Raw genomic sequence first — 24,397 nt, 5'->3', positions numbered from 1 at the left:
GAGAGAGAGAGAGAGAGAGAGATGTATGCTTACATTTATGTGTGTGCAGGTGCATGAAGAAAGGCCAGAGAAGACTATCAGGTGTCTTGTTCTATCACGCGCCACTGTATCCCCAGAGACAGGGTCTCACAGAATGTGGAGGTGAGAGAGAGAGAGAGAGAGAGATGTATGCTTACATTTATGTGTGTGCAGGTACATGAAGAGAGGCCAGAGAAGACTATCAGGTGTCTTGTTCTATCACACGCCACTGTATCCCCAGAGACAGGGTCTCACAGAATGTGGAGCTAGGCTGGTGGCCAGCAAGCCCTAGTCATCCTCCTGTCACCCCCACCCCACCACCACCACACATACACAGTGCCGCAGTCACAGGCAAATGACTTCTTAGATGTAATGGTTCACACCTATAATTCTAACTCTTGGGAGACCAAGACAGTAGGATTACTCTGAGTTCAAGCCCAGCCTGGATTATCCAGTGAGACTTTCAAAAAACAAAACAAAACCAACCAACCAATCTTTGCCATGCACATTTAATCCCAGCACTTGGAAGGCAGAGGCAAGCATATCACTATGAGTCTGAGGCCAGCCTGGTCTTCAAAGTTCCAGGCTAGTAAGGGCTACACAGTGAGACCATGCCTTTTTTTTAAACTTAATGTGTATGAGGTATGAGTGTATTGCCTTCGTGTATGTAAGTGCACCCCTGGTGTGCAATGCTTGTAGAGATCAGAAAAGGGTGTCATATTCCCATGGAACTGGAGTCATGGATGGTTGTTAGCTGCCATGTGGGTGCTGGGAACCAAACCCAGGTCCGTTGCAAGAGCAGCCAGTGCTCCTAACCACCGAGCCATCTCTCCAGACTCTGTTTTTGGGGTTTTTTGAGGCAGGTTCTCATTAATGTAGTCCTGTCTAGACCAGAGTTTCTTTGTAGACCAGGCTGCCCTCAGACTCACAGAGATTTACCTGCCTCTGCCTCCTGAGTACTGGGTTTAAAGTCATGGACCACCAAGCCCTATACTAGCATTTTTAACATGATATAAAATCAGGTTTAATGTCATCATACTCTGTTGACTATAAATTCAAACAAAATACATCCTTCTTGTTGTAAGTATGGCTAATTAAGGCTAATTTTATTGTGTTTTAATGTCTAACAGCAAATCATACAAGACTCTATGTTTGACTGGTAGTACATGTAATTTGCCAGAGATCTAACACACACACACACACACACACACTCACCTGTACGCCACAGTCACAAAAGCAGCAGATGGTGTTTTGTCTGGAAAACTGTCCTAATTAGGATTTACTAACACCTACGTGATCCTGAGATTTCAGAGTTCTACATATGGACTTCCTCAGTTTTATCAAAGGCTAGGGTGTTTAGAGCTAAGGAAATTCAGGCTTTCAGGCGTCATTGTGTCACTTAGTGTCTAACTCTAGGAACTAACAGAAACAGCCAGAACCAGGCTTTGCCGCCTTCAGCCTGGCGCTCACCCCTCGGCCTGGCTCTTGGTGCTCTTGGTGCTCGCCAGCTGGTGGGCAGAGGGCGGGGATGATAGCTCACTGTTCAAAGAATTCCTTTTCAGCACTGTGATCTGTTAATATTAATGAAACAGCAAGTTTTCTTTGCTCCTGGGGTGCTCCTGAACTCTGAGGCAACTTAAACTAACTGAGCCACCATCCACAAAGCAGGCCAGGGCATCCCAACACCCCCTGTAAACCCAAGAAGACAGTCACTAGCCAGTTTCCAGAACACTTTCGACTGTGTGTTATGGCCTTCATGTGTGGGGTCCGGTTCTTCAATCTGAATTGTGTCCAAGGTTAAAACAGAAAGTTTAGGGCTGGGGATGTGGCTTAGTTGGAAGAGCACTTGCAGTAGCACACACAAAGCCTTGAATCCCACAGCACAGGCTTAGCTCCTTCTGCAGACCACAGCTCTGCATAAACCGGGCATAGGGTGCACATCCACAACCCCAGAACTCAAGAGGTAGTGGCAGAGGATCAAAAGTTCAGGGTCATCCTCCACTACATAACAAACTCAAGGCCAGCCCGAGATACAGGAGGCCTTATCTCAAAAAAAAAGACCTGGGACCTTACAGGCAAGGCTTCCTTCAGAAGTTAAGCTGTTTCCTTTTACCTATTCTTTATGAGATTAGAGTGTTTAAAGGAGGAGGACGAGGAGGAGGAGCAGGCTTTATGAGATACTGAGATGGCTCATTAGACAGAGGTGTGATAGCCTGAGTCCCATCCCCCAGGGCCACATAGAGGAAGGAGAGGACCAACTGCCACAAGCTGTTCCCTGACTTTCAAATACCACATACATGCCATGGTTTGTGCTATCTCTCTGCCTCTGTCTCTCTCATGTACACACACACATACAAATAAATAATTGAATATAATTTTTTAAAGCCTTTCCTAAAAAAAAAAAAAAAAATTCTCAAGGCCAGGCACAGTGGCACACACCTTTAATCCCAGCACTTGGGAGGCAGAGGCAGGCATCTCTCTGTGAATTCGAGGCTAGCCTGGTCTACATAGTGAGTTCCAGGCCAGCTGGGGCTACAGGGAGACCCTGTCTTAAAAAGATCAAAAAAAAAAAAAAAAAAAAAAAAAAAAAAAAAAGCCTCAAAAACCTCTGGTGTTTATTCTTGTGAAAGCCAATGTATTATGTAACCCAGTGTCATTTACTTTTAATGTTTTATGTCTAAGCATAGACGGTCTTTGCTAGAGGGCAAGGGGAATTCAGACAGTGAACAGATTAGAAAGCTAATGCTTTTTGTCTGCTTGTTTGCTTTGAGAGAGGATCTGGCAGTGTAACCCAGGCTAGCCTCATACTCTGGATCCTCCTGCCCTAGTGCCCGAGTGTGCACGTTCTTCTTCCAAGGTGAGGCTCTCTCCTACTCCAAAGACCACAGGCCTTCTCAGAGCCCCAGGAAAGAAACCCAATACAAAGACTTCAGATGGTTACTTTCTACTGAACACACAACTGTGCAATTTGCAGTCAAGTACTTTTTCTCTCTCTTCTCCAGTGACTAGAAGAAGCTCATGACGTCACATGTTGTGTTAACTTGGAGTCCCCTGGGAGTGGGTTTTACAGAGTCTCTTGAAATAGACTACCAAATGTTATGGGCATATATGTGAAATGATATATAGGTTTCATCACATTCTCAAAAATATCACTAATATGTAAAAGATTAACAGAGTAGGATTAGAAAGACCCAGTTTTTATTTCTAGCTCTATCACTTTCTAGCTGTGTGACTTTAGACAAGTAACTGCTTAGTACTTAGTATCATTTGAATGGTAAAAGTTTTGACCAACCTTAAGACCCTCAAACAGATGTAGAGGAGCTGCAGGCCAGGGCTACAAAGTTGCCAAAGCTGACCTTCGCTCATGGTGCGTCTACTCATCTCTACAAACATTCTTGGTAGAGAGGCCCTTTAGTTCCCTAGTTTTATAAATAATTAAACTGAGTTTTGTTTTTTGTTTAATGCGGCTTTGTCACAGCACAAAGTCAGCAAAGATTTGGTTCTGGTCCAGGCAGCTGAGAACAAAAGGAATCTGCGGAGCTGGTGGCAAACAGGCAACTTCACAGACATTTTCCCTCCCTGGAAAGATGACCTCTGGTTCTGCACATCATTAATCAAACTATAGGGCAATCCTTTCCCACCCCTCCCCTTTGCTCTCCTCTCACAGAAAGCACCTGAGCCCTGGGAGACTTCCAGCACAGTTAAGCGTCTCTGCGCACCTGCTTGAACCTGTGAAGCTACAGGAAGAGCTGTCAGAACACTCTGGAAGTGAGCAGCCTCGGCCGACTGGGTTAAGATGGAGGTAGATTCAGAAATTGACTTTCTCGCCAATGAATTCCTCAGTTCATGACTTGAACTGATAAGGACTTTCAGGGGGGCCCCAAGGTTTAACTTGGTCCAAATTTTGGGTTATATTAATTAGATTTGGGCCAAGAGATCTAGCTCTGTGGTACAACACTTGCCCAGCATGTATGAGGCCTATGTTTGAACCTCGTGACTGCAAAAAACTACAAAAGCTACCACAAACAACACCATTAAACTTTACAGTTTGTTGTCTTTGCTGAAATTTAATTAAAACCAATCAATACCACATATTAAGAAAAATATTGCTGGGCGTGGTGGCACACATCTTTAGTCCCAGCACTCGGGAGGCAGAGACAGACGGATCTCTGTGAGTTCAAGGCCAGCCTGGACTACATAGAGAGTTCCAGGCCAGCTGGGGCTACAGGGAGACCCTGTCTCAAAAAGATCAAAGGAAGGCGAGAGGAAAGGGGAGTCGGGGCAGGGGGGAGAGGAAAAGAAAAATGTCAAAGTTTGCTGAGTTCATGTCACCAAAATTTAGTTTGCTTTGACCAACCCTTAACTCCAAAGTCTCAGCAAATAATTATACTAATTTAAAAATGCTTATGAATACATTTTATTATTTTTCTGAAACATGATTCAGAAGCTATGGTTTCTTTGGCATGTTAATATTATTCTTGGGAGGAGCAGGAGGGAAATTTTAAGAAGATAATGTGAACGCTCATTCAATGCATCAAAAAAAAAAGTGCTTGCAATTTTATGACGAGATAAGAGAATTTTTCCTTAGAAAGCTTTCAGAGTTGCATGAAAAGATTAGAGAACGGCATATGCAAAAGCAAATAAGAATTTCAGGTTGTCGGCACTAGTGCTAAGCTACAGGTAGAGCACAGGACCCACGAGCCGTACAAACCAGGACACAGGGAGGGTTTTCTGGACTGGGGCCCAGGCCTTGATCTCTTGATGTAGAAGTGCTGTGACTGTGTAATTCATTCAACGCCGTCTAGTTACTGTCATTCCATAATGAAGAAGAAAATGAACATCTTAAAAATGCTTCTATTTGAAATAAGATTCTTTGCAGCCATCTTTGGCTAATCTTTAAAATGTTAATGAAAGATCACAAGCAAACGAAAGAATTCAGGTTTGATGGGGAATAAAATATACCACATTGGTTTTTTAAAATGAAAGAAAGTATAAAATTCTATTACATAAATGCACGGTCTTTATAAAGTCTTATGCTTTAAACTTCAGTAAATTTGTTCTGGAAACCTGCAACACATTTATGGATGTGCATCTTAAAAGATGTGTTGGATTTTAGGATAACCACATTAAACAGTTATGGAATATTTATTCATATTTATGATCTTGCGACAGACAAAAATATATAGCTGCCTGTGGATCAGTAGAAGAAGCTAAGCCCAGTGGCTCTGAAAATCAAAAACAAAACAACATTGAAACAGATGCCTACTAGCTCTGAGAAGAAAATTCCTCATTTTTCTAACATATTTTTAAACATCTACAAAGTGATTTACGAAAAATGAAAAGAAAGATTACACTTAAGGCTACGGACACTCAGGTTTATAAGTAACAGGAAAGAGACGCATGCAGACCACAAGAAAGGAGGGAAAAAAAGACAGAACCATATGCACACAAAATAATGCCATCTTCTATATCAATCTGAGCAGAGATCAAATCCACCTTGATTTATCTACCTTACTGTTAAGAGACCATAATCCAGTAGGTTTACATATTCAAGTGTAAGTTACCAGAATTAACACATTTATATAGAATGCAGGAAATCAGAAAGTCCAGAAGGAAGTCTAACAATTTTTTTCCACGGTAATGAAGGGTTTGTGTGTGCTCTTATACAAACGCTACCTTTTTCTGTATGAAATACAATAGAAGAAAACTCTAGCTAAAATATCTTTTAGTATTTTCTTGTAGTAAACTATTCTTCAATGACATCACAATGATTTACCTCTAAATATTCAGCAAATTTAAAATTGCAAACAGAAGTTTTACAGTAAGGGTTTCTCCCCCAAGTGACACCCCTCAAGTGTAAAGTATCTAGGATGCTGTTCTAGGACAAACTACAAAAGTATGCACAGTCTCAAATTTCTAGGTGTGGGAACTAATTTCACCTAAAGATCTCTCAAGTATTCACAAGTATAAGAATACTGATTTGTTTTCAATCAACAAAATAATCAAAGGAAATGTACTCTGTGTTGATTGCTGTTACCCTACTTCAAAGTCATACAATGTATCACCAGAGACAGAGGAGGAAAAAGCAGACTCCTCCCAACAGGGCCTAACAGGGCCAGCAGTGTCTCTCACGGCCTTGCTAAAGTAGGCACTACTGGAAAATATGGGGGGAATCCACAGATTTCCAAAGATTCACCAACTTGACCTGCAAGAGAGTTTCACCAAGTGGGTGACAATTTAGCTGTCACTCAAAGGGTGTGTAGTAATTTTTGTTGGCAGAGAGGGTCTGGGTAAAGAGCACAGTGATTTCCCAGGGAGAGAAGGAACTGTACTGCAAAGCTTGGGGTTCTGAAAGGGCCTGCTTGTCAGAGGTGCGGGAAGGGAAATGTCAGAAGGAACATCTGGCCGGCTCGATCTCGATTTTGAAGCTTGACAGTCCACCTCTACGCATCTGTACTTTATCTGGGAGGGCACTCGGAAGCTAAGGGAGGTAAATTTTGTGGTTAAAATATTATTTCTAAAAGCACTCGGGAAGGTGCCTAGACACACACAAAAAGGACCTTGACTTCGTTGGCGTTACTTGAAGGGCTGGAGGTTAGACCGCTATGAAAAGTGCTCCTTCCCTCAGGCCACGGGTGCCTGGCTCTCACCACTGAGAGAGGAATTCCTTTGGTGGGCACTGGCTCCCTTCGCAGAAGTAACAGTTTGTGCTGCAGACATTTACAACACTATTGTTTGACAATCCCTGCACGGGCTTGGACAGAAATTCAGTTTCTGGGTCAAAGGGGAAAATGCAGGAAGTCCTGGTCTTCTCCCTGGACTCTAACGATCCTGTGGACCACAGACCGATCTGTTTCTTCTTCCTCAGGAGAAGAAATTCCTTTTCCATTCAGTGATGCACTTGGCAAATGTGACTTATTCAAATAACGATAAAAATTGGTGCATTAACCTATAACAGAACATAGCGTATAACATCTCTCGTGGTTCTCCCCTGTCCAGATCACCTTACACACCCCTGTAAACTCACCCTAAGACACAGGTTTTTACAGCATTTTACATTTGCAGATATGACTATTCTATGAGGCCCAGACTCTTCCGGGATATTTTATTTTTCATGGTCTTCCAAAGGTGCCACCAAGCTGAAGCTTAGTACGGCCCCTCTGTCTTCAGGACCAAAGCGTTCTTTGCCCAGACCATCTTCTTTCCCTGTTCAAAGTGGCTCCATGAGGCTGTGTGGGTGGTACGCAGCACAACTTCAAAAGGAGCCATTCATATGGAACCTGTACAGCCACCCATGAGCCGCCTTGTGCCTCAGCCCATCTGCAAAATAGTGTCCAACAAATGCGAGAGAAACACAAGCTTTTTCTTTTCTCTTTAAAATTTTAAGAAAATAATATAGGATACATTCAAAACACGTCAGCTAGTGTCTGCACAAACTTATGCCGTTCCTCACTTTTGAAAGTTTTCTCAATTTTATGAGGTTGCCTGAAAAACTGAAGAATTCCTTTCTTCCTCAAACTGTGACTTTAAATCCATGGCTGTGTTATTGGGAGAAGGGAGATCTATGGAAAAGCAAGAGTTATCTAAACCCCCTGTTCAAAATATCTGCCGGGTCATCCAGAGCTCCGTGAAGACTGATGCCCGGGTCTCACCAGGTTCTGAGGCAGCTGGATGGCAGCACAGCCAGGACAGCAGGTGCTTTTAGAGCCTCCTGGAATATTCTACTATGCAGCCAAGAGAAGGAACTGAGGCCTCCACACACCAGACCTGAAGCCAAGGCTTTGTACATTCTAGACAAACACCTTTCCCTTCAACAATACCACCAGTCACGGCACACTTTTTTCTTTTAAAAAAAATTACTTTGGGGGCTGGAGAGATGGCTCAGTGGTTAAGACACTGGTTGTTCTTGCAGAAGACCGGGGTTCGAATCCCATCGCCCATACGGCAGCTAACAACTGCCCATAACTCCAGTCCCAGGGGATCCAACAGCCTCTTCTGACCTCCGTGGGCATTGCACGACACGGGTGCACTTATTTGCATGCAGACAATACACGCATACAAATAAAATAAAAATAATAAAATATTTAAAAATAAATAAATAAAAAGTAAAAATAGAAAAATAAAAATAATTACTTTGAAATAAAGTCTGCTAAACTGTCCAAGCTGGCTAGTGGTAATAATACTAACTGTTATCACATGCTCTACGCACTAGTTATAGGAAACCGCCTCTACTAATAAACACCACAATGAAACCACACTTGTGCCAGGAATGATGACCATGTCTGTAATCACAGCCCTTGGGAGGTGCAATTCAAGGTTATCTTCTTTACCTAGTGAGTTTGAAGCCAGCCTGAGCCACATGGGACTTTACCTTAAAAAACAAAGGACACCCCCAAGACATTTGACAACTGCTGTCTAGGTTCTTTAAGCACTTTACAAATAATATACATTTTCACAATTCTGAATGCTAGGAAGCCCCAGATCAAGGCACTAAAAAAGTCAGCCTCTGGTGAGGCCTGGGGGCTCTAAAGTTGGCCAGTGAGCTGCATCCTCACCTGGGAGAAGAAACAGCTCCCTGTGCCTTTACTAGAAGGCTAGGAATCCTATTTATGAGGGTGGTGCCAGGCTGTGCTACAAATGAATTTTCAGAAGGCACATTCAGACCATAGTATACATCAATCAAAAAGGAGAGCCCAGCAAAAGATTTGTGCTTTGGGAAGATAAAATTTTTAGTTCTCATATCTGCCAGTAGAGTCATCTTTGAAACCCCTGAGGTTTGGCAATTTCATGGACATTTCATGTAAGTTTTGAGCCCATTTAAGTACAAAGGCCAATAATGTTGCACAAAAGAGTACTAGATTATGGTTAGTTGCATCACATATCCTAAAATTTGAGTAGATAGCAATGATATTGAGGATATTTAAGAATGGTCTAAAACAGTAATTATCAAATTGCTCTGGCCTGGACTCAGAGAAAGATACACACTTACAGCATAAGCCAAGCATTTGTGCATGTCTATAAACCCAAGTTTTACAAACTTCTCGCTCTATTCTACCTCACTGTTTAAGTATGCTCTCTACATCGATGTCAAAACCTGCTAATATGGCTGAGACTTTGTTCTGGAAAAAATCATGGTTGAAGAGACAAGAAGGAAAATGTCTATTTCCCTGAAACCCCATTTAAAATGGGCTGTGTTTACTCAGACGGTAGGGACTGAATGCTGCAGGCTTTAGCATGAGGTCCCGCTGGTGTGAAGAGCAGAGTCCTCCAAGCCTCTGACCAAGAAGTTCACTTCACTCCAAAGTGTGTTTATCAAGAATTTCTGGGCGAACATAAAATGTTCTAGGCGTACCCAACAATCAACCTTGGCTGCTGCTCACCATCAGACCTGGAGTCCACAGCTGTCATCTTGGTCAGAGCTCAACTGTTAAGCTCCTACAACAGGGGAAAGAATAGTCTTCCCTCTGCCAAACAAAGGACAAGTCTAGCTCAGCTGGAATACCCCAGCACCTCCATTTTAAGTAAGTTTAACTGGTCAGTCATCTGGTCATAGGACCACCCTTAGGAAGGTGGGTTATGCTAAATAGACGGGAGGAATACCTACTGTGTTAAGGGCTTTGGGCTGCCCCTAGCATCTTGTATTTCTACTTTCTCTAAAACTTCCTTCTCCCAGCCATGTGGCCGTGAGCCAGCCTTGTGTCTGACCTCCCGTAGGCTCTAACCCTGCATGTCTTCATGGCTTTCTTTCTTCCCACCGTTCACCTCCTCAAGGCAGCTGCCAAGATGACCAGCTCGCCTGCCCTGAGGACTTCTTTTTCTTTAAAATTCTAATAAAATTGTGAAAGCTTAATTCGGCTGTTTCAGAACTTTTTGAGTCTGGGTAGTCTTTCCCAGTGGTCCAGAACTCCATGACAGCACAACTCAGGAAATCAACTGAATCACGTCCCCAACCTTTTTCCCTCCCTAGTCAGTACCCACACTGCCCAGGTACCTGCTCACAACAATTCCAGGGCTGGGACAGTGCTGCAACCCACCACCGCACTTCCTGTCCCTCACACTGGCTCAGCCCCTTGGCCCCCACGGTGACCAGGAACCCTCTCCTAGGAGCCCCTTTTCGCTAGAAGTCCACCATCGTTAGCCCATCAGGACCATCTGATGGAAAATCCCAACTGTGGAGAGGATGCAAGCCTTTTTCCCAGCAAGCCCTCAATCCCCATGTGAGTCAACCACCGGGTACTTGGATTAACTCCCAGATGTCAGGCTCATCACAGTCTGGTATGGCCCATCAGAACATCTTGTAAACAAAGATTCTATTCAACGCTCTGTCTTTGTAAATCAAAGACAAACAGACACAGAGACAGAGAGGAGAGGAAAGATCTTATGTGGAGGCAGTTTAAAGTAGAATCTACAGGAATTGATTCCAAGTAAGTCATTTCGAGACGGTTCATTAACCCGCTGCACCGCTAGTCTGAGCCTTGCCTCTTTCCTGCTATTACAGACGTCTTCAGGAATATGGATAGCGTTCTCCCTGAGCAGACTCCAGGGGCGGAGGGGCGGAGGGGCGGAGGGGCTGCTTTTGCCGGTCCAGCACCCGAGCACATTCCTACAGCCTGAGGACTCTGCTGAAGTCAAAATGCTTTGGGCTCTTGGTCTGCTTTGCTTGCACAGTGCTGTTTCTAAACCCCAGGCGGGGCTGGGGAGTGAGTTTCTAAAAACAGTTCAACTGTTGTCTTATGCTTCTTACTAAAGCGTATCAGAACTAGCAAGCAAAAGTGTGTCCACTGCACACTCGGCTTTAAAAATACTGGGAAAAGTACTTAGTGTTTTTCATTATTTCTGTGCTTTTTTAATGTTTTTGTTCACTTTTAAGAACAATCACTCCCTGTGGGAACTTTATAATCATGGTTGCAGTTCAATCTGGAGGCGACAGTAAAATTTTCCACTAAGAATTTGGAAAGAAGGGCGATAAGAGTGATGTCCAGCAGAGAAACTTTAAGATTGACACAATGACCAGGGCTAAGCAAAGTTGTGTGTCCATGTTCCTGTGTTGGTACCTGTGTGTGTGCACGCCTGGAGGCTAGAGGTCAACCTTGGTTGTCGCTCATCAGCAAACGTCCACTTTGTTTTTTGAGACAGTATCTCTCGCTGGGACCTGGGGCTCACAGATTAGGCGAGGCTGGCTGGCCAGCAAGACCTAGGGATCCTCCTGTCTGTCGTCCCAGCTCTGGGATTAGAAGGACATGTGCCGAGATTTTTATGTGGGTTCTGGTGATCAAACTCAAATCCTTGCATTTGCACAGCAAGCACTTTACTGAGTTATCTCCCAGCCTCTTGAACGTCTACTTATTGACCCAAAAAATTGCCAATGAAATAAACAAAAAAGGGTAACAGAGGGAGACAAGCACAGCCACCTACAAAAAGAGGAGACTCTCTTTGGCAGATTCCCCAGGCAAAATCCCCAAGACTTCGGAACCCCCTATTCACAGACTCTCCCTACTTACTGGGAGAGCAGTGTCCCAAGCACATGTGCACCTTGCTTGATTCACTCGATGCCTGTGTCCGAGTCTAATTCTCAGGGAGTAACAGCCTTCTTCATGTGTGGAAAGCAAGTTTGCTTACGGGGAGAGGAGACACTGGACATGAAGAACTGGCTTAAACCATCCAATCCTAGGCATGGACCAATCCCGTACGTAGTACGCTGCCCCGTCCTAAACGACAGTAATACAGCAGAGAATTAGACATTTGAGGTGAAACCCCAAGAGAAACAAAGGCGGACGGATGGCCTCGGAGTGCCTGGATCCAGCTTCCACAGTGACGGAGATTTAATTACAGAGTTCCGCAACCAGTCACACACAGGGGTTATCTGTGAACGGCCCAAGCCTGAGTGGCACATCTAGGATGCAGCCTCTACACCTAAGACTCGGGGAACATAGAACAAGGGATGAAGAAAACACTAATGATCTTTCAGTTCTCATCAATGAAGCTCCCTCATGCAAGAGGGCCAGGAACACAAAAGGCCACAAATGGCCAAAACGCAGAGACTAAGAGTCTGCAGAGTGTGGGTCCTTGGACAGGACTCCTGTGTTAAACTCCATCCACCCAGGGTTCAGGGACCATTGTAGAAGAGGGGTCAGAAAGGTTGTAAGAGCCAGGGAGGAGGTGAACGACCATGTGGGAACAGAGTCCTACGGGCTCCTGGGACCCTTCTCATATGACTACAGCCATGGTATCAGCACACACATGACCCATGCAAACTCAGACAAAAACCCAGCATAGAGCTGTGGAAATGGACAGCAGGTCCCAACCTTAGTCAAAGAATTATTGTCAACTGGTTACTGCTGGGTGAAGAAGTGATGATCTTTTTTTTTTTCAATGATTTATTTTTATTTTATGTGTATGAGTATTTTGAGTCTTTTAGTTAATTTTTATTGAATTTTGTGTATTTCATATATAAAATCATCTTTATACTCCTTTCCCCTTCCCCTTTGATCCCATACCATACGCCCCCTCAGAGTTCATACATTCTGTCATTTGTGTTAAGGCCTGTCATGTGTCCCCAGACATCCCTCAGTGCAAGTTCATCCACTGGGGTTTAGTCAGCCTATCTAGAGTCTCTCCCTTCAAGATCAGCTCTTCCTCACCCAGCAGTAATCAGCTGCTAAGGATTCCTTGACTAAGACTGGGGCTTGCTGTTCGTTTCCACAGTTCTGTGCTGGGTTTTTGTCTGCCTGTCTGTATGGGTCTTGTGCGCGCTGATTCCACTGCTGTAGGTTTGTATGAGAAGGGGCTCAGGTGCCTGTAGGACCATTTCCATATGGTCATGCACCTCCTCTCTGGCTCTTACACTCTTTCTACCCCCTCTTCCACAGTGATCCCTGAGCCCTGGGTGGGTGAGCCTCAATATAGAAGTCCTGTCCAAGGACCCATACTCGGCAGACTCTTATTCTCTGTGTTTTGGCCACTTGTGGCCTTTTGCATTCCTGGCCCTCTGTTGATGAGGGAGCTTCGATCATGAGAACTGAAAGATGCATTTGTGTTCTCTTCATCCCTTGTTCTATGTTCAGTGACCCTTACGTGTAGAGGTTGCATCCTAGACGTGTCACTTAGGCTTGGGCAATTCACAGTCTCTGTGTGTGACCAGTGGTATAACTGTAATAATCTCTGTCAGTAAAAAAAACAAATTTGATGGGTGGTGACTGGGATACTTGTCTGTAAACTTAAGGATCCATATTTTGCACATAGTAAGAAATTACATTTACCTAGGGCTATGAGAGCTTTGGGTTTTCTCTAAGATCTATGACCTCTCCAGACAGTGTATTTGGCTAGGTTTACAGTACCGCACATGAGTTTCCTCCCATTGATGGGCTTTAACTCCAATTAGGTAGCTGTTGATTACCCCCAAGATAAAAGTGCCACTGCTGCACCAATGTTGTTTGTTATGCTGGTCATTGTTGTGGTTTTTAGGCCTTGAAGCTGGGGTTGGATTACTGATTGATGTTCTCCCTCACCAGCTTGTGCAGTGCTCTCCGAAGCTATGAGAGCTAGCCTTCAGGGAAGGAAGCTTCCAGATCAGTACCAGCTCCATTGCTCCAAATCCTGTGTCCACAAGATAAAAGTGCCACAGCTGCACCAATGTCGTTTGCTCTGCTGGTCATTGTTGTGGTTTTTAGGCCTTGAAGCTGGGGTTGGATCACTGATTGATGTTCTTCCTTACCAGTTTGTGCAGTGCTCTCTGAAGCTATGAGAGCTAGCCTTCAGGGAAGGAAGCTTCCAGATCAGTACAGCTCCATTGCTCCAAATCCTGTGTCCAAAGTATGTCCTGTCTTCAGCTATAGGGTCTTACCATCAAGCTGTGGAGGGAGTCAAGGACTGCAGCAATAGCCTGTGTAATTTGGGGATTCTTTTGGAGAAGGAGGGAGATACAAACAACTATGGGAACACAGGGAAGAGGTGCTCAAGAGAGGTGGACCACAGCGTACAAAAATTATCAAGAAGAAATGGGGAAAATGGGGGCATTTTAAATGGGAAGGGGGCAGGGAGGATAAGACAGGGAGAGAAAGAGGAGACATAAATAGTACCTAGCTAGTATTAAAAAAAAAACAGAGGGAATTATATTAGTTCAAAAACCTTCCGAAAAATTACACGTACGATATCCCTACATGAGTCCGTGAGTACCGCTGAAGGCTGTGTAACAAGAAGCAGTGCCAGGCGGGAGCTGATCTTCTCAAAGGGAGGGATTCTAGACAGGCTGACTAGACTTCGGTGGACGAACTTGCATTGAGGGACATCTGGGGACATTAAGTTGACATGATAGGCCTTAACACAAATGACGGAATGTGTGAATTCCAATGTGTGGGGGCTATGGGAGGGGCTAATGGAGAAGGTATAAAGATGATTAAGATATTCTGTATGAAATACACAAAAGTTCAACTAAAATTTTACAAATAAAGACAAAGAAAGAAAAAGAAGGGGTATAACTGCAGTTACTGATAAGAACAACTTAAAGTAAATAAAATGGTATCTGGACCCAATAATGGCTAGGAGAAGGAGGTGGTTATTTTAAGAGTAAGCATCAGGAATTGCTGGTGTGAGAATTTGATGTATGACCATTAGCAGAACCTGCTCCAAGCATTTCCCCAAAATATTTCTTAATGAAGTATTTTTAAACTTATACAATGATGTGATGGTGGAGATGATCATTCAGAAAAGACTTCAGGCAACATAAGGGCAACATGAGGTACATAGGCAAGTCAGATGTCTCTGTGTCTATCCCTCACCAAACACAGAACGGGCCTGACCTTGCTCCCAACCTCTGATCAACCCTCTCCAAGACGTTGGAACTTGCCTGTGCCTCTCACCGACAGCTTGATGAGGAGCCAGAGTCCGTTATACCACGCGGGAAGACAGCGTCTGGGCAAAGGGAACTGGGGAAGCAACAAAGCAAGAACTAGCTCCACATTTTAAAAAACACACCTGGAGCTTTACAGACCATGGAAAGGTAGGAGCAGCCATGGCCAGAGGCGGGCAGTGAGGAGCCACAGGACGAGAGCTGAGTCTTAGTTTACGAAAGTCCAATAGGAAGCAAATGAAGACCACATCTTGATTCACCTTCTTCAAAGATCCCAACAGCTACCAAATGGAGAATAAACTGCAAAGGCATATCCAAAGGTAGGGAGGGATACAAGATTAGCTAGGGGCTTTACGCAGCCTAGACAAGCAATGACACGGCCTGCTGGGATGGCTGCAGTCATGCTGGGCAGTAGTGAATGAACTTAGGGCACGTTGAGGCGATGGCTTTGCTGTTGAGAGACATACATGTATGTAGAAAGTCATGCTTTGGCTAGGCAAACAGTGCTCCCTTTTACCAAAACTGGGAACATGGGGGAGGATTGAGCGCTCTGGGATAGCCATATCCAGTTTGAAATGGCTCTTAAGGACACACGAAGCTGGAGCTGGGGCTGGAGAGATGGCTCAGCGGTTAAGAGCACTGGCTGCTCTTGCAGAGGACCTGGGTTCGAATCCCAGCACCCATATGATGGCTAACAACCATTTGTAACTCCAGTTCCAGGGGATCCAACACCCTCTTCTGACCTCCACTGGGCATTGCACAACACGGGTGCACTTACCTACATGCAGGCAATACAATCATACACATAAAAAAATTAAAACTATAAAAAAGGAAGTTGGAGTGTCCTAGTTTGTTTCTTCATTGTTGCGGCAAAACACTCTGACCACTACCAACTTGGGGAGGAAAAGGTTTCTTTATCTTACATCTCCCGGGTCACAGTTCATCAGGGAGCCCAAGGTAGGAACTCAGGGCAGGAACCTGGAGGCAGGAGCTGGAGCACAGGCCATGGAGGAACACTGCTTACTGGCTTGCTCCCTTGGCCTCTGCTCAGCCTGCTTTCTTATGCAACACAGGCCCACCTGCCCAGGGGTGGCACCACCCACAGTGGGCCGGGCCCTCCCACATCACTCATCAAGAAGATGCCCCTCAGAGATGGCCACAGGCCAGTCCAATAGAGGCAATGCCCCAACTGAGGCTCCCTCAACCCAGGTGTGTCAAGTCGACACTAAAGCTGTCCAGCACATGGAGTTTTCACTAGGAAAACATAGGAATGGATATAAAAATTTGTAAATTCTCTACACCTAGGTCGTCTTTATAGTCATGAGCACTCCCATCCCAGGATGATTGCTTTTCACTGTAAATGAATAAAGTGAGTAAGTAACCAAAATTGTGGGTGTCAAGTTGCCCCTCTGCTTTCCCACGGCTCTCAACTGGGAGCTGTTTTACAAGGCCGTCCTGTTGAATTGCCACTAAAATATTGTGCTAAACTCCCTTTATTCTTTTGAAGCAATGCAGAAATCCAAAAATTGACATATATTTCAATTTTTAAATGCATCGAAGTAGATATATTAGCCAACGAAAGAAATATTGTTTACTCAAGGGGAAACTTAACTAAGCATATTAAAATATAGAACTAAGCCCTTCGTACAGATCATTGCTGAGGCCACACACACTGATGGGAGCTTGTTGACTCTGGGCTCAACTGGGAAGGGCTCTGTTGTTCCACAATATTGGAGAACAGCCCAGAGAATTTAGACAGGTACCTTGAAGAAACAAGCACTCAGAAAAGTGCTAATATAAAGCCTAGAATGAAACAGTCAGCCAATGTCAATTCGCCACCAAGAAGTCACTGCCTACACCAGACTTGTGTTGACTTCATGTCTCCCACAGCTCTTTTCTCAGCAGAGAAGCTAGACCACACCCTGGGAAAGAGCAGACAGAGACAGATGGGAGCTGCGTCTAGACCAAAGGTGACAGGCAGCTTCAGTGAGAAAGACAGATCTCTCGGCACATTGACTGCACAAACATGTTGCATCGCTATTCTGAGTTAAAATGTGTTTTTCAAGTCCACATTATTGATCTAATTAAATGAAGCTACCGACACATTGATATTTTTAAAGGCTTTTTATATATATATTTTTTATTTTATGTGTATGAATGTATTGCCTGCATGTGTGTAGGCACACCATGTCGTGCAATATGGACGGAGGTCAGAGGAAGGTGCTGGATCCTCTGGAACTGGAGTTATGGACGGTTGTTAGCTGCCATGTGGGTGCTGGGATCTGAACCCAGGTCCTCTGTAAGAGCAGCCAGTGCTCTTAACCTCTGAGCCATCTCTTCAGCCTCGATATTTTAAAACCTTTCAAATATTAACAGTGTATTTACTTGAGTCTTCTAATGCTATTTCCATTTCGCCCAATTTTCTTTTAGCATTTGCTACTTTTCCTGTGCAAATCTGAAAGACTTTGGAGGTAACAGTTGACTTTTCCTACAAGACTAATCCTTCAGGTACTTATGGGTGGCACTGGGCGTGGCAGAGGACCAGGCAGGAAGCAGTGCCTCCTGGCTTCTATTTACTATAACCCTAGGCATCGCCCCTGGGAGGCTCTGGGTCCCTACACTCCCAGCTGTAGGAAGCTAATGGGGCTAGCCTTCTGTGGAGACTGTTTCCAGTCTTATCCTTGTCACCCTGGTGAGTTCTTCCCAAGAACCCATAGAAAGGAGGAGAGAGACCCCAGGTCTGTTCACCCTGGGAGAAGTCCAGCTTCCAGGATCCACTGAACCAACCTGAAAGGCCGCACCAGATCTGCTCTGAGCACTGAGAAACGTGCTCTCTCTTAAGTATTGTCTTTCTTCTGTGATTGTTACAGCTTGTAAATCATTTTGGTGTCAGGAGCCAAGAATCTGCTGAGCCTTTTATTTCTGACATTTAGGAAGGAATCTTCTCCAGGATCCCATCTAACTGACTAGAGTCTACATAAGGCTTTGGGTTGATCCTCTACACACTTCTTCCCAAGGACCTGGGAGAGAGGAGAGGCTACGGGAGGCAAAATTCACAACACGTGTTTTGGGATCCCCAGGTGAACAGCATTGTGCACTAGGACCTCCAGTTCGAGGCTACCAACACCCAAGCTTTTATAAGGGCTCTAGAAGCCACAGGCATTTTTTTTCAAATGTCTGAACATTTGATCAGGTGTTATAAAAAGCACCTTTGTCCTATAAATGCATTGTCCCTGCAGGAGAGATCCCTCTAAAAGGAGAACATTGCTCTCCCCCACCACAGGGTAGAATCCATTGTTTGCCATGAAGAAGCATCAGCTTCAACAGAAAGGTATGATCACACACATGCTGGTGATCACCATGCAGCCTGGTATTTTACCTGCGAGTCTTTTGTTAAGCCTTTTGTAACTTTCTAAGATCCTTTCATTCTCTAAAACTGATTTCTGTGACATTGAACAAAAATGTCCCTTCGGGTCCTTGCTTCTCTGTTCTATTTCTATCCTCAAATGTCAGTTTTATTCTAGATAACTGCTACAGGTTAGCAAAATCAGAAGAGAATTGATCTATCCATGTTTACCCTCAAGAAGACTATTTTCAAACCTTTCACTGTATTTCTCCTTGGACATTTCCTCATTGGCCATTACAGAACAGAGGCTCCAGGTACCACGGGCCTCTCCAGACTTCTGTCCTGAGACCTCAGCCCAGAGGCCTGCCTTACCTTTAGCTGGACTAGATGCGCATCCACGTGCTTGCTGTCTGCATCCTGCTGGACAGAGTAGGTCAGGTCGCGGACCCTCTCCGAGGTCATCCGGAGCCAGGTCTCAATCTCAGGTAAGTGCAGGACGATCTTCCAATCCGCCCCTGTGTGGAGTGGTGGTGGCTTTCCGTACTGTCGCTCAGAATCTAAGTCCCTCAAGGCCTCCTCCCCCTCTTCCTGTTCCACAGTAGGTGTCATGTTGACGGCTGTGGGTGAGGCATCGGTTGCCATGGGATCTGGGTCCTGCGGCCTCAGGGGGGAAAGTGTCACACTCATGGTTAACATGGAGAAGTCTGAGCCTCACTTCTTTCCAAAACAGCTGAAAGGCAAGAAGACAGAGAGGAGTCAGGCTGGACCGCCAAATAAAGCAGCGATGCTTCCCAGAAGAAGCAGGATTTCTAAATTCAGCCAGATCGCTAAATTAAGAAACCATAGCTCATAACCAAAACAGAAAGAGATGCCTTGATTTTCGACATGGTGGCCTCAATACCAAGTTTACCATAATGCAAAATCACAGTGGTACTCTCTACCTAAGTATCCATTTTCCTCTCAGTCCTTAACAACAAAAACTGATTTTCGGCTGTGAATATTCCTCCCCAGAACTCAGAAGTACAGCCCCCTTCTCTTTACAGTTCTGTGACCCTGTGGCGAAGCTCTGGCCAGTGAGGGGCTGCTTTGAAGGGCTGGCTCGCCCACAGGAGGCCACTTTTCTGGCTTCTGCTTTTCACTCTTTTCTCAACCCTTGTCGTGGACTTGATGGTCGCAGCTCTGGCTCCAGCTCAGACCAGGAGATGCTGTGGAGTGCCCCTGGGAGAGAACTGTGGAGCACAGGGCTCCGAATACGGGCCGCACAGGATGACAAGGAGCCACTGTGCCAGAATGGTTGACTCCTGCCTCAGCTCTGCTCATGTCTAAGAGAAAGTAGATTTCTATCTTGTTCAAGCAACAGTTACTTGGGGCTGTCCCATGTAGGCGTCCAAACCTCATTCTGGCTAAAACCAATATACTCAATGCATGAGAGCTGGAGCAGACATTCTAATTACCAAAACACTGTGATGATTTCAGATATTGTACATCTCTAAGATTTTTTTATAGGCATAAATAACATGTAGCAACTCTAAAACTTTCCTTTCCTGAAAAGTGGAAAGCCTGGATTATGTCAAACAGATCTAATCAATGTTAAACCTAAACTACATTAATATCTAGTTACATTGACATCTTCGGAGGCTTCTAGGATTTTCAGAGTACTAAATTCTTCTGACATATATAGATAAAATGTTGGCCAAACAGGTGAGAATAATAAGTGCATGTAATAAATAGTAAGGTAAAGGTGTGTTTTAGGATAAAAGCAATTTACTAATGACCCTGCTGTAAGTTTACCTTCTCTCTAGGGTCGGTCTAGTATAAGGTGCCCTTTTTTCCCGCTCTTATATTGTACAATAAGTAGATGTAATTCTAGTCTCAGGAGCAGCTTCCGCTCAAGGGCAATGGATTTCTTTGTATTTTACTGGTCTTTGTTTTCCGATTTTACACACTCAAGCTATACTTTCATTACTAACAAAGATGAAAAGTGGCTGATTGAAAGTTCAGAAATTGAGTGTGATTATCAGAAAATAGCTCACATTCCTTCAGATTCTTAATATTCATTTTATAACAAAAGCACAGTTATTCTTACCTAGCAAAATAAGGAGAAAGATCAAGACTGCTCCCAGTGTGGCAAAAACATGAAACTGTCCACACGGGAAACGGACACAGGGAACAATTAAGACTTGCTGAACTGACAAAGCCCTCAAGAGTAAGTTAGTCCTGCATCACCCCAGCACCCCAACACCGCAGTCTAACCCCCAGCACCCCAACGCTGCAGTCTAACCCTTTCTTAACTTCCTTCTTCCTTCCTCCTTGTCCTACTCCTCCTTCTGCTTTATTTTTTGTTTGTTTTGTTGTATTTTCCTTTAACAAGGTCTCACCCAGCTCAGACTGGCCTAAGACTTGATCAGACTTGATCCTGTCTCTGCCTCCCACGTGCTGGGATCACAGGCAAATACCACAGTGTCCAGCTCCTCTTTCCTAACTTCTTCAGCATCTAAATTTTGAATTAATCAAGGAGGTTTACCAGTGAATTTTCTAAAGCGAAGTTATTTCCAAAAGGCAAAACACGTGTCTTAAAGTCCCATGGAGTCTGCCTTACAGAATCGCCCGAGGCTTTGCTCAACAGCTTTCTGTCTTATTGCCTTATAGTAAGAAAAATCTAGACCCCATATTTTTTAAACCCTGTATTCAACGTTTAATTTTTAAAATAACAATGATACTAGACCTGGCTAAAACCATTTGAAGATAACAAAATTTCGCTAGAGGGAGGGGTTACAACTCCCGGAAGAGAGGCTACTCCAGTATTTCTTCACAAGCCACACCTCGGTCTCAGACTGACTCTGATTTCCCAAAACATTTTTAAATTATTAATCAATTCCCTGACTTCTGGGGGATCAGTATCAAATCTCAACCCTAGAGAAGCAATCTGATACACAAAGCTTTCTTGTTCAAGGTCATAAAGCTGGTTACAAATAAAAACACACTTGCTATTACAGTGATCCTCTAAGAAGCTACACTGGGCCGAGGAGATAACTAAGACCCCGGTGGTGCACATGAACTGGCCCCTTTCACCTGCTTAGCCGAGACCCCTGTGTAACTAGTGGGCTGTGCTTAGTGACTGCAGGTTTTTGTGAAATTCCTAAATCAAGTGATACGAATCCCACCATGAACTAAAGAATATACCAAAGAATTCGCTCAGTGCGATTAATGTTTCACCCTGTATTTCCACAGTGCCATCAGCTGTGTGCCAGGTTCCGTGTGGTGCCATTTTATGTGACTTTGGATGAAGCACTCCATACCTCTGGGCCCTAGTTTCCTTGTCTGTAAGATGAAAACACTGAACTAGATGAACAGTAAGATCTCATCTGGGCCTAAGGATTTGAGACTGCTTACACTTACTCATCCAGAGACTTCAAAGCTCTTGGGGCTTCCTGCCTACACTAAGAGTGTGTAACTACTAGATGACACCTCTCCATTCTACCAAAGCACACAAATAGCATCACTGATTTGTCCCACTTAGTAGAAAAAAGGAATTACTGTCACTAAAAATAAGGTATAAAGTACTATTTACATAGTTGGTATTACTAATTCTTCCCCAAAGTATAACCATGAAAGAGACTCCCACCTAAGAGTTTTCTACTTGAGACTAACAACATGTAAAGAGGAGAAGCAGGACAGAAATACAAAACAAAAGGGTGAGTGGAGAGGACAGGATGAGCATCGCATCGCACAGGAGACCTGAAAGGCAGACTTCCAAAGCAACATCTTCCATTACAAAAGTTCGACCTTGACATTGGGCTTCCACAGTTAACCAGTCGGGCTGTAGGAAGGAACTCCGTGCAATCCAGAGCAGTTGGGCAACCCATCACCTTACTGAAGTCACACTTCAGCTCCTGCCTCTTTATGTATACTTTTGCCACAGAGAAAGGAATGTGTGTGTTTTAAGTATAGCAAACTCAGGAAGTGGCATAAAATGAATTAATTTCACATTTTCATGGAACATAATTACTATAAACATTTGACTTTCAATTCAATTTCACATTTCAATATAGCTCTATGGATGACCACACTCTGGATTTTACAAAAAAAATTAGATCTGATTTCAAAGATAAAATTATAATTCAAGGAAAAATGCTTCAAAAATGTGGAGATCATGGTAACAATGTGTTGAGGTCTTTCCTGCCTTACCATGATTACTCATGATCACTCTCATCAGAATAATTATTCCACTTAAACACAAATAGCAGGAGATTCAGCACATCTACACTACTACTTGATATAAGTTTTGTACTTTCCCTTTGAGTCATTGTATAAAGGAAAAGATTCCTTTTAGTCATAAAGATATTAAAAAAGAGAAAAGCCACTAGATAACAGCTGTGAAAACACAAATGAATCATTAGGCTGAGCACACATAGGTACCCACCCAGCTTTGACTGACCCCAAGGAGAGGAGACAGATGAGCATCAGTCAGTGTTGGAAGCCAAGGTCCTCCTCTCCCTCCCTCCATCAAATGCCCGTCTGTGGACACCTTCCCAGCATTAGAGATAATACCCCCTTTATCTCCTCTCCTGTTAAAAATAGCAGCCTTCAAACCTTTGGGCACATCTAAAGGAGAGGCACTAAACCACAAAAGCTGAAAGCAACCATGTTAAGGCTGTTTTCCCCTCTTGATTTGCAGGACGGTTTTTCCTACCTCCTCCGCCTATTATCCTGTAGGAATAGAAGAGAACATGCCCCTGATTGCTTATTAAGAACTTGTTCTGTTCCCTCTCCAGCAGTGGAAATGTTTTGAGTCGGAGCCTGACGTTAGCGAAATGCATTTGACTTGAATAAACAGACATATTTAAATGAGGAGATTGTTCTCAGGACAAATCAAAAGGCAACGATGCCAGCTACATGGCCCTCAAAACTGCCCATCTCTCCTGTGTCCTGTCATTTTCCCTCTGACACAAAGGGGCAGAAAAGCAGGTTCTGACAGCTGCACTCACTGTTAATGGAAAGCTCCTGAGGTCTCTTCAGGATCCAGCCTCTGGCTCCTCCTCCTCTCCCAGACTCTGCCTTTCTGCTTGTGGCCAAAGGAGAGACAAGCCAGTGTCAGCTGCTCCAAGCCAGCAGGGCAGCAGCTTTGCAGGCCCTTTACTGGCCTCACTCTGCGAGGGCCTCTCCCCAGGCCTCTCTGGAGGCTAAGGTATACGCTCAGTGCCTGCGCAGCTGCAGGCTGGCCTTTTACACACCAGCAATGATGAGTGGACTGAGAAAGGGTAGTTGCCCGAACAGCGACCTCAAGGAAACAAGTGTGCGGTGGACAGAGCGCATCCAGTCACCTGTCAGAAGAGCCAGGACGCTGTGCCCTGCAAACCAAGCGCCCCTAATGCCGAGAACGTAAGAGCACCTGAGGAAGCCGAGCTGAGCTGAACCGGTGCAGGTGCGCTCTCTTTTCTCCGAAGAGACGTGCGCAGTTTGCACCATCCTGCGGAGCAAGTCTAAGCCTGAAGGCAGTCTGTCTTCCTATGCCGGGCTTGCTCTCGGGGACTGATGGTTATGATTTCCAGGGGGCTAAAATTATGATTTAGGTATTAACAGAGCTGCTCACTGCATGGTGCATCTTGCAAACAGAGGAGCAGTTCCCTTGGGCATAACTGTCCTTCCCACCCCTTCATTTTCCTCTTTAATATTCCAGTGACCACTCCCCACAGGGCCTGTTCCCACAGACATTTGGAAAGAAAACAAATCCTCTGGACTGTTTCAATTTTTGTCTCATCAGTTGATTTCATTAAGGAAAAGTAAATTAACTCGAGTACATCTTGTATTTGAGACCAATATAGCAGAATTGGGCTCTGCAAAGAAAACACAGAACATGTTTAATAGATTGCTTAATTAGATGACACTGCCCACTCAGATGAATGAGGGCCTAACTCACCGGTGACCTAGCTTTAAATCCAGCTTCCTGCCTCCGCTCTGACTCCTGGAGGGTCAAGAGCTAGGAAACTTAATGGCTTTAAGCTCTTAAACAGGAAAAGCTGAAGAGTGGCTGTTAGGTGGAAAGATGCATCTGCATTTAGGGAAAGAAAGAAAGTGGCTTTGGCTCCCAAGGACATCTCCACCACCAGTCTGCCATCTCTTTCTGTGCCTCCTTTAGCACCGACCCATGTCCTCTGGGACTCAGCTGAAATAACGGCGCAGGA

The 24,397-nt window shown here is 44.5% G+C and overlaps 1 protein-coding gene across 1 annotated transcript in view; it reads right to left on the bottom strand.

Moving 5' to 3' along the window:
- Akap6 (A-kinase anchoring protein 6) overlaps positions 1 to 24,397 on the bottom strand; it is a 451,429-nt gene that overhangs the window by 389,419 nt on the left and 37,613 nt on the right. Inside the window, exon 2 of the mRNA XM_008850328.3 lies at positions 18,585 to 18,942. Coding sequence (XP_008848550.1) covers positions 18,585 to 18,908 — 324 coding nt within the window. The 5' untranslated portion in view covers positions 18,909 to 18,942. The remainder of the gene's footprint in view (positions 1 to 18,584; positions 18,943 to 24,397) is intronic.

The sequence above is a fragment of the Nannospalax galili genome, unplaced genomic scaffold (assembly GCF_000622305.1).
Source record: "Nannospalax galili isolate Female #2095 unplaced genomic scaffold, S.galili_v1.0 scaffold725, whole genome shotgun sequence".
Lineage (NCBI taxonomy): Eukaryota > Metazoa > Chordata > Mammalia > Rodentia > Spalacidae > Nannospalax > Nannospalax galili.
Note: the sequence above shows the minus strand (reverse complement) of the source record. Positions and strands in the feature narration are given on the sequence as shown.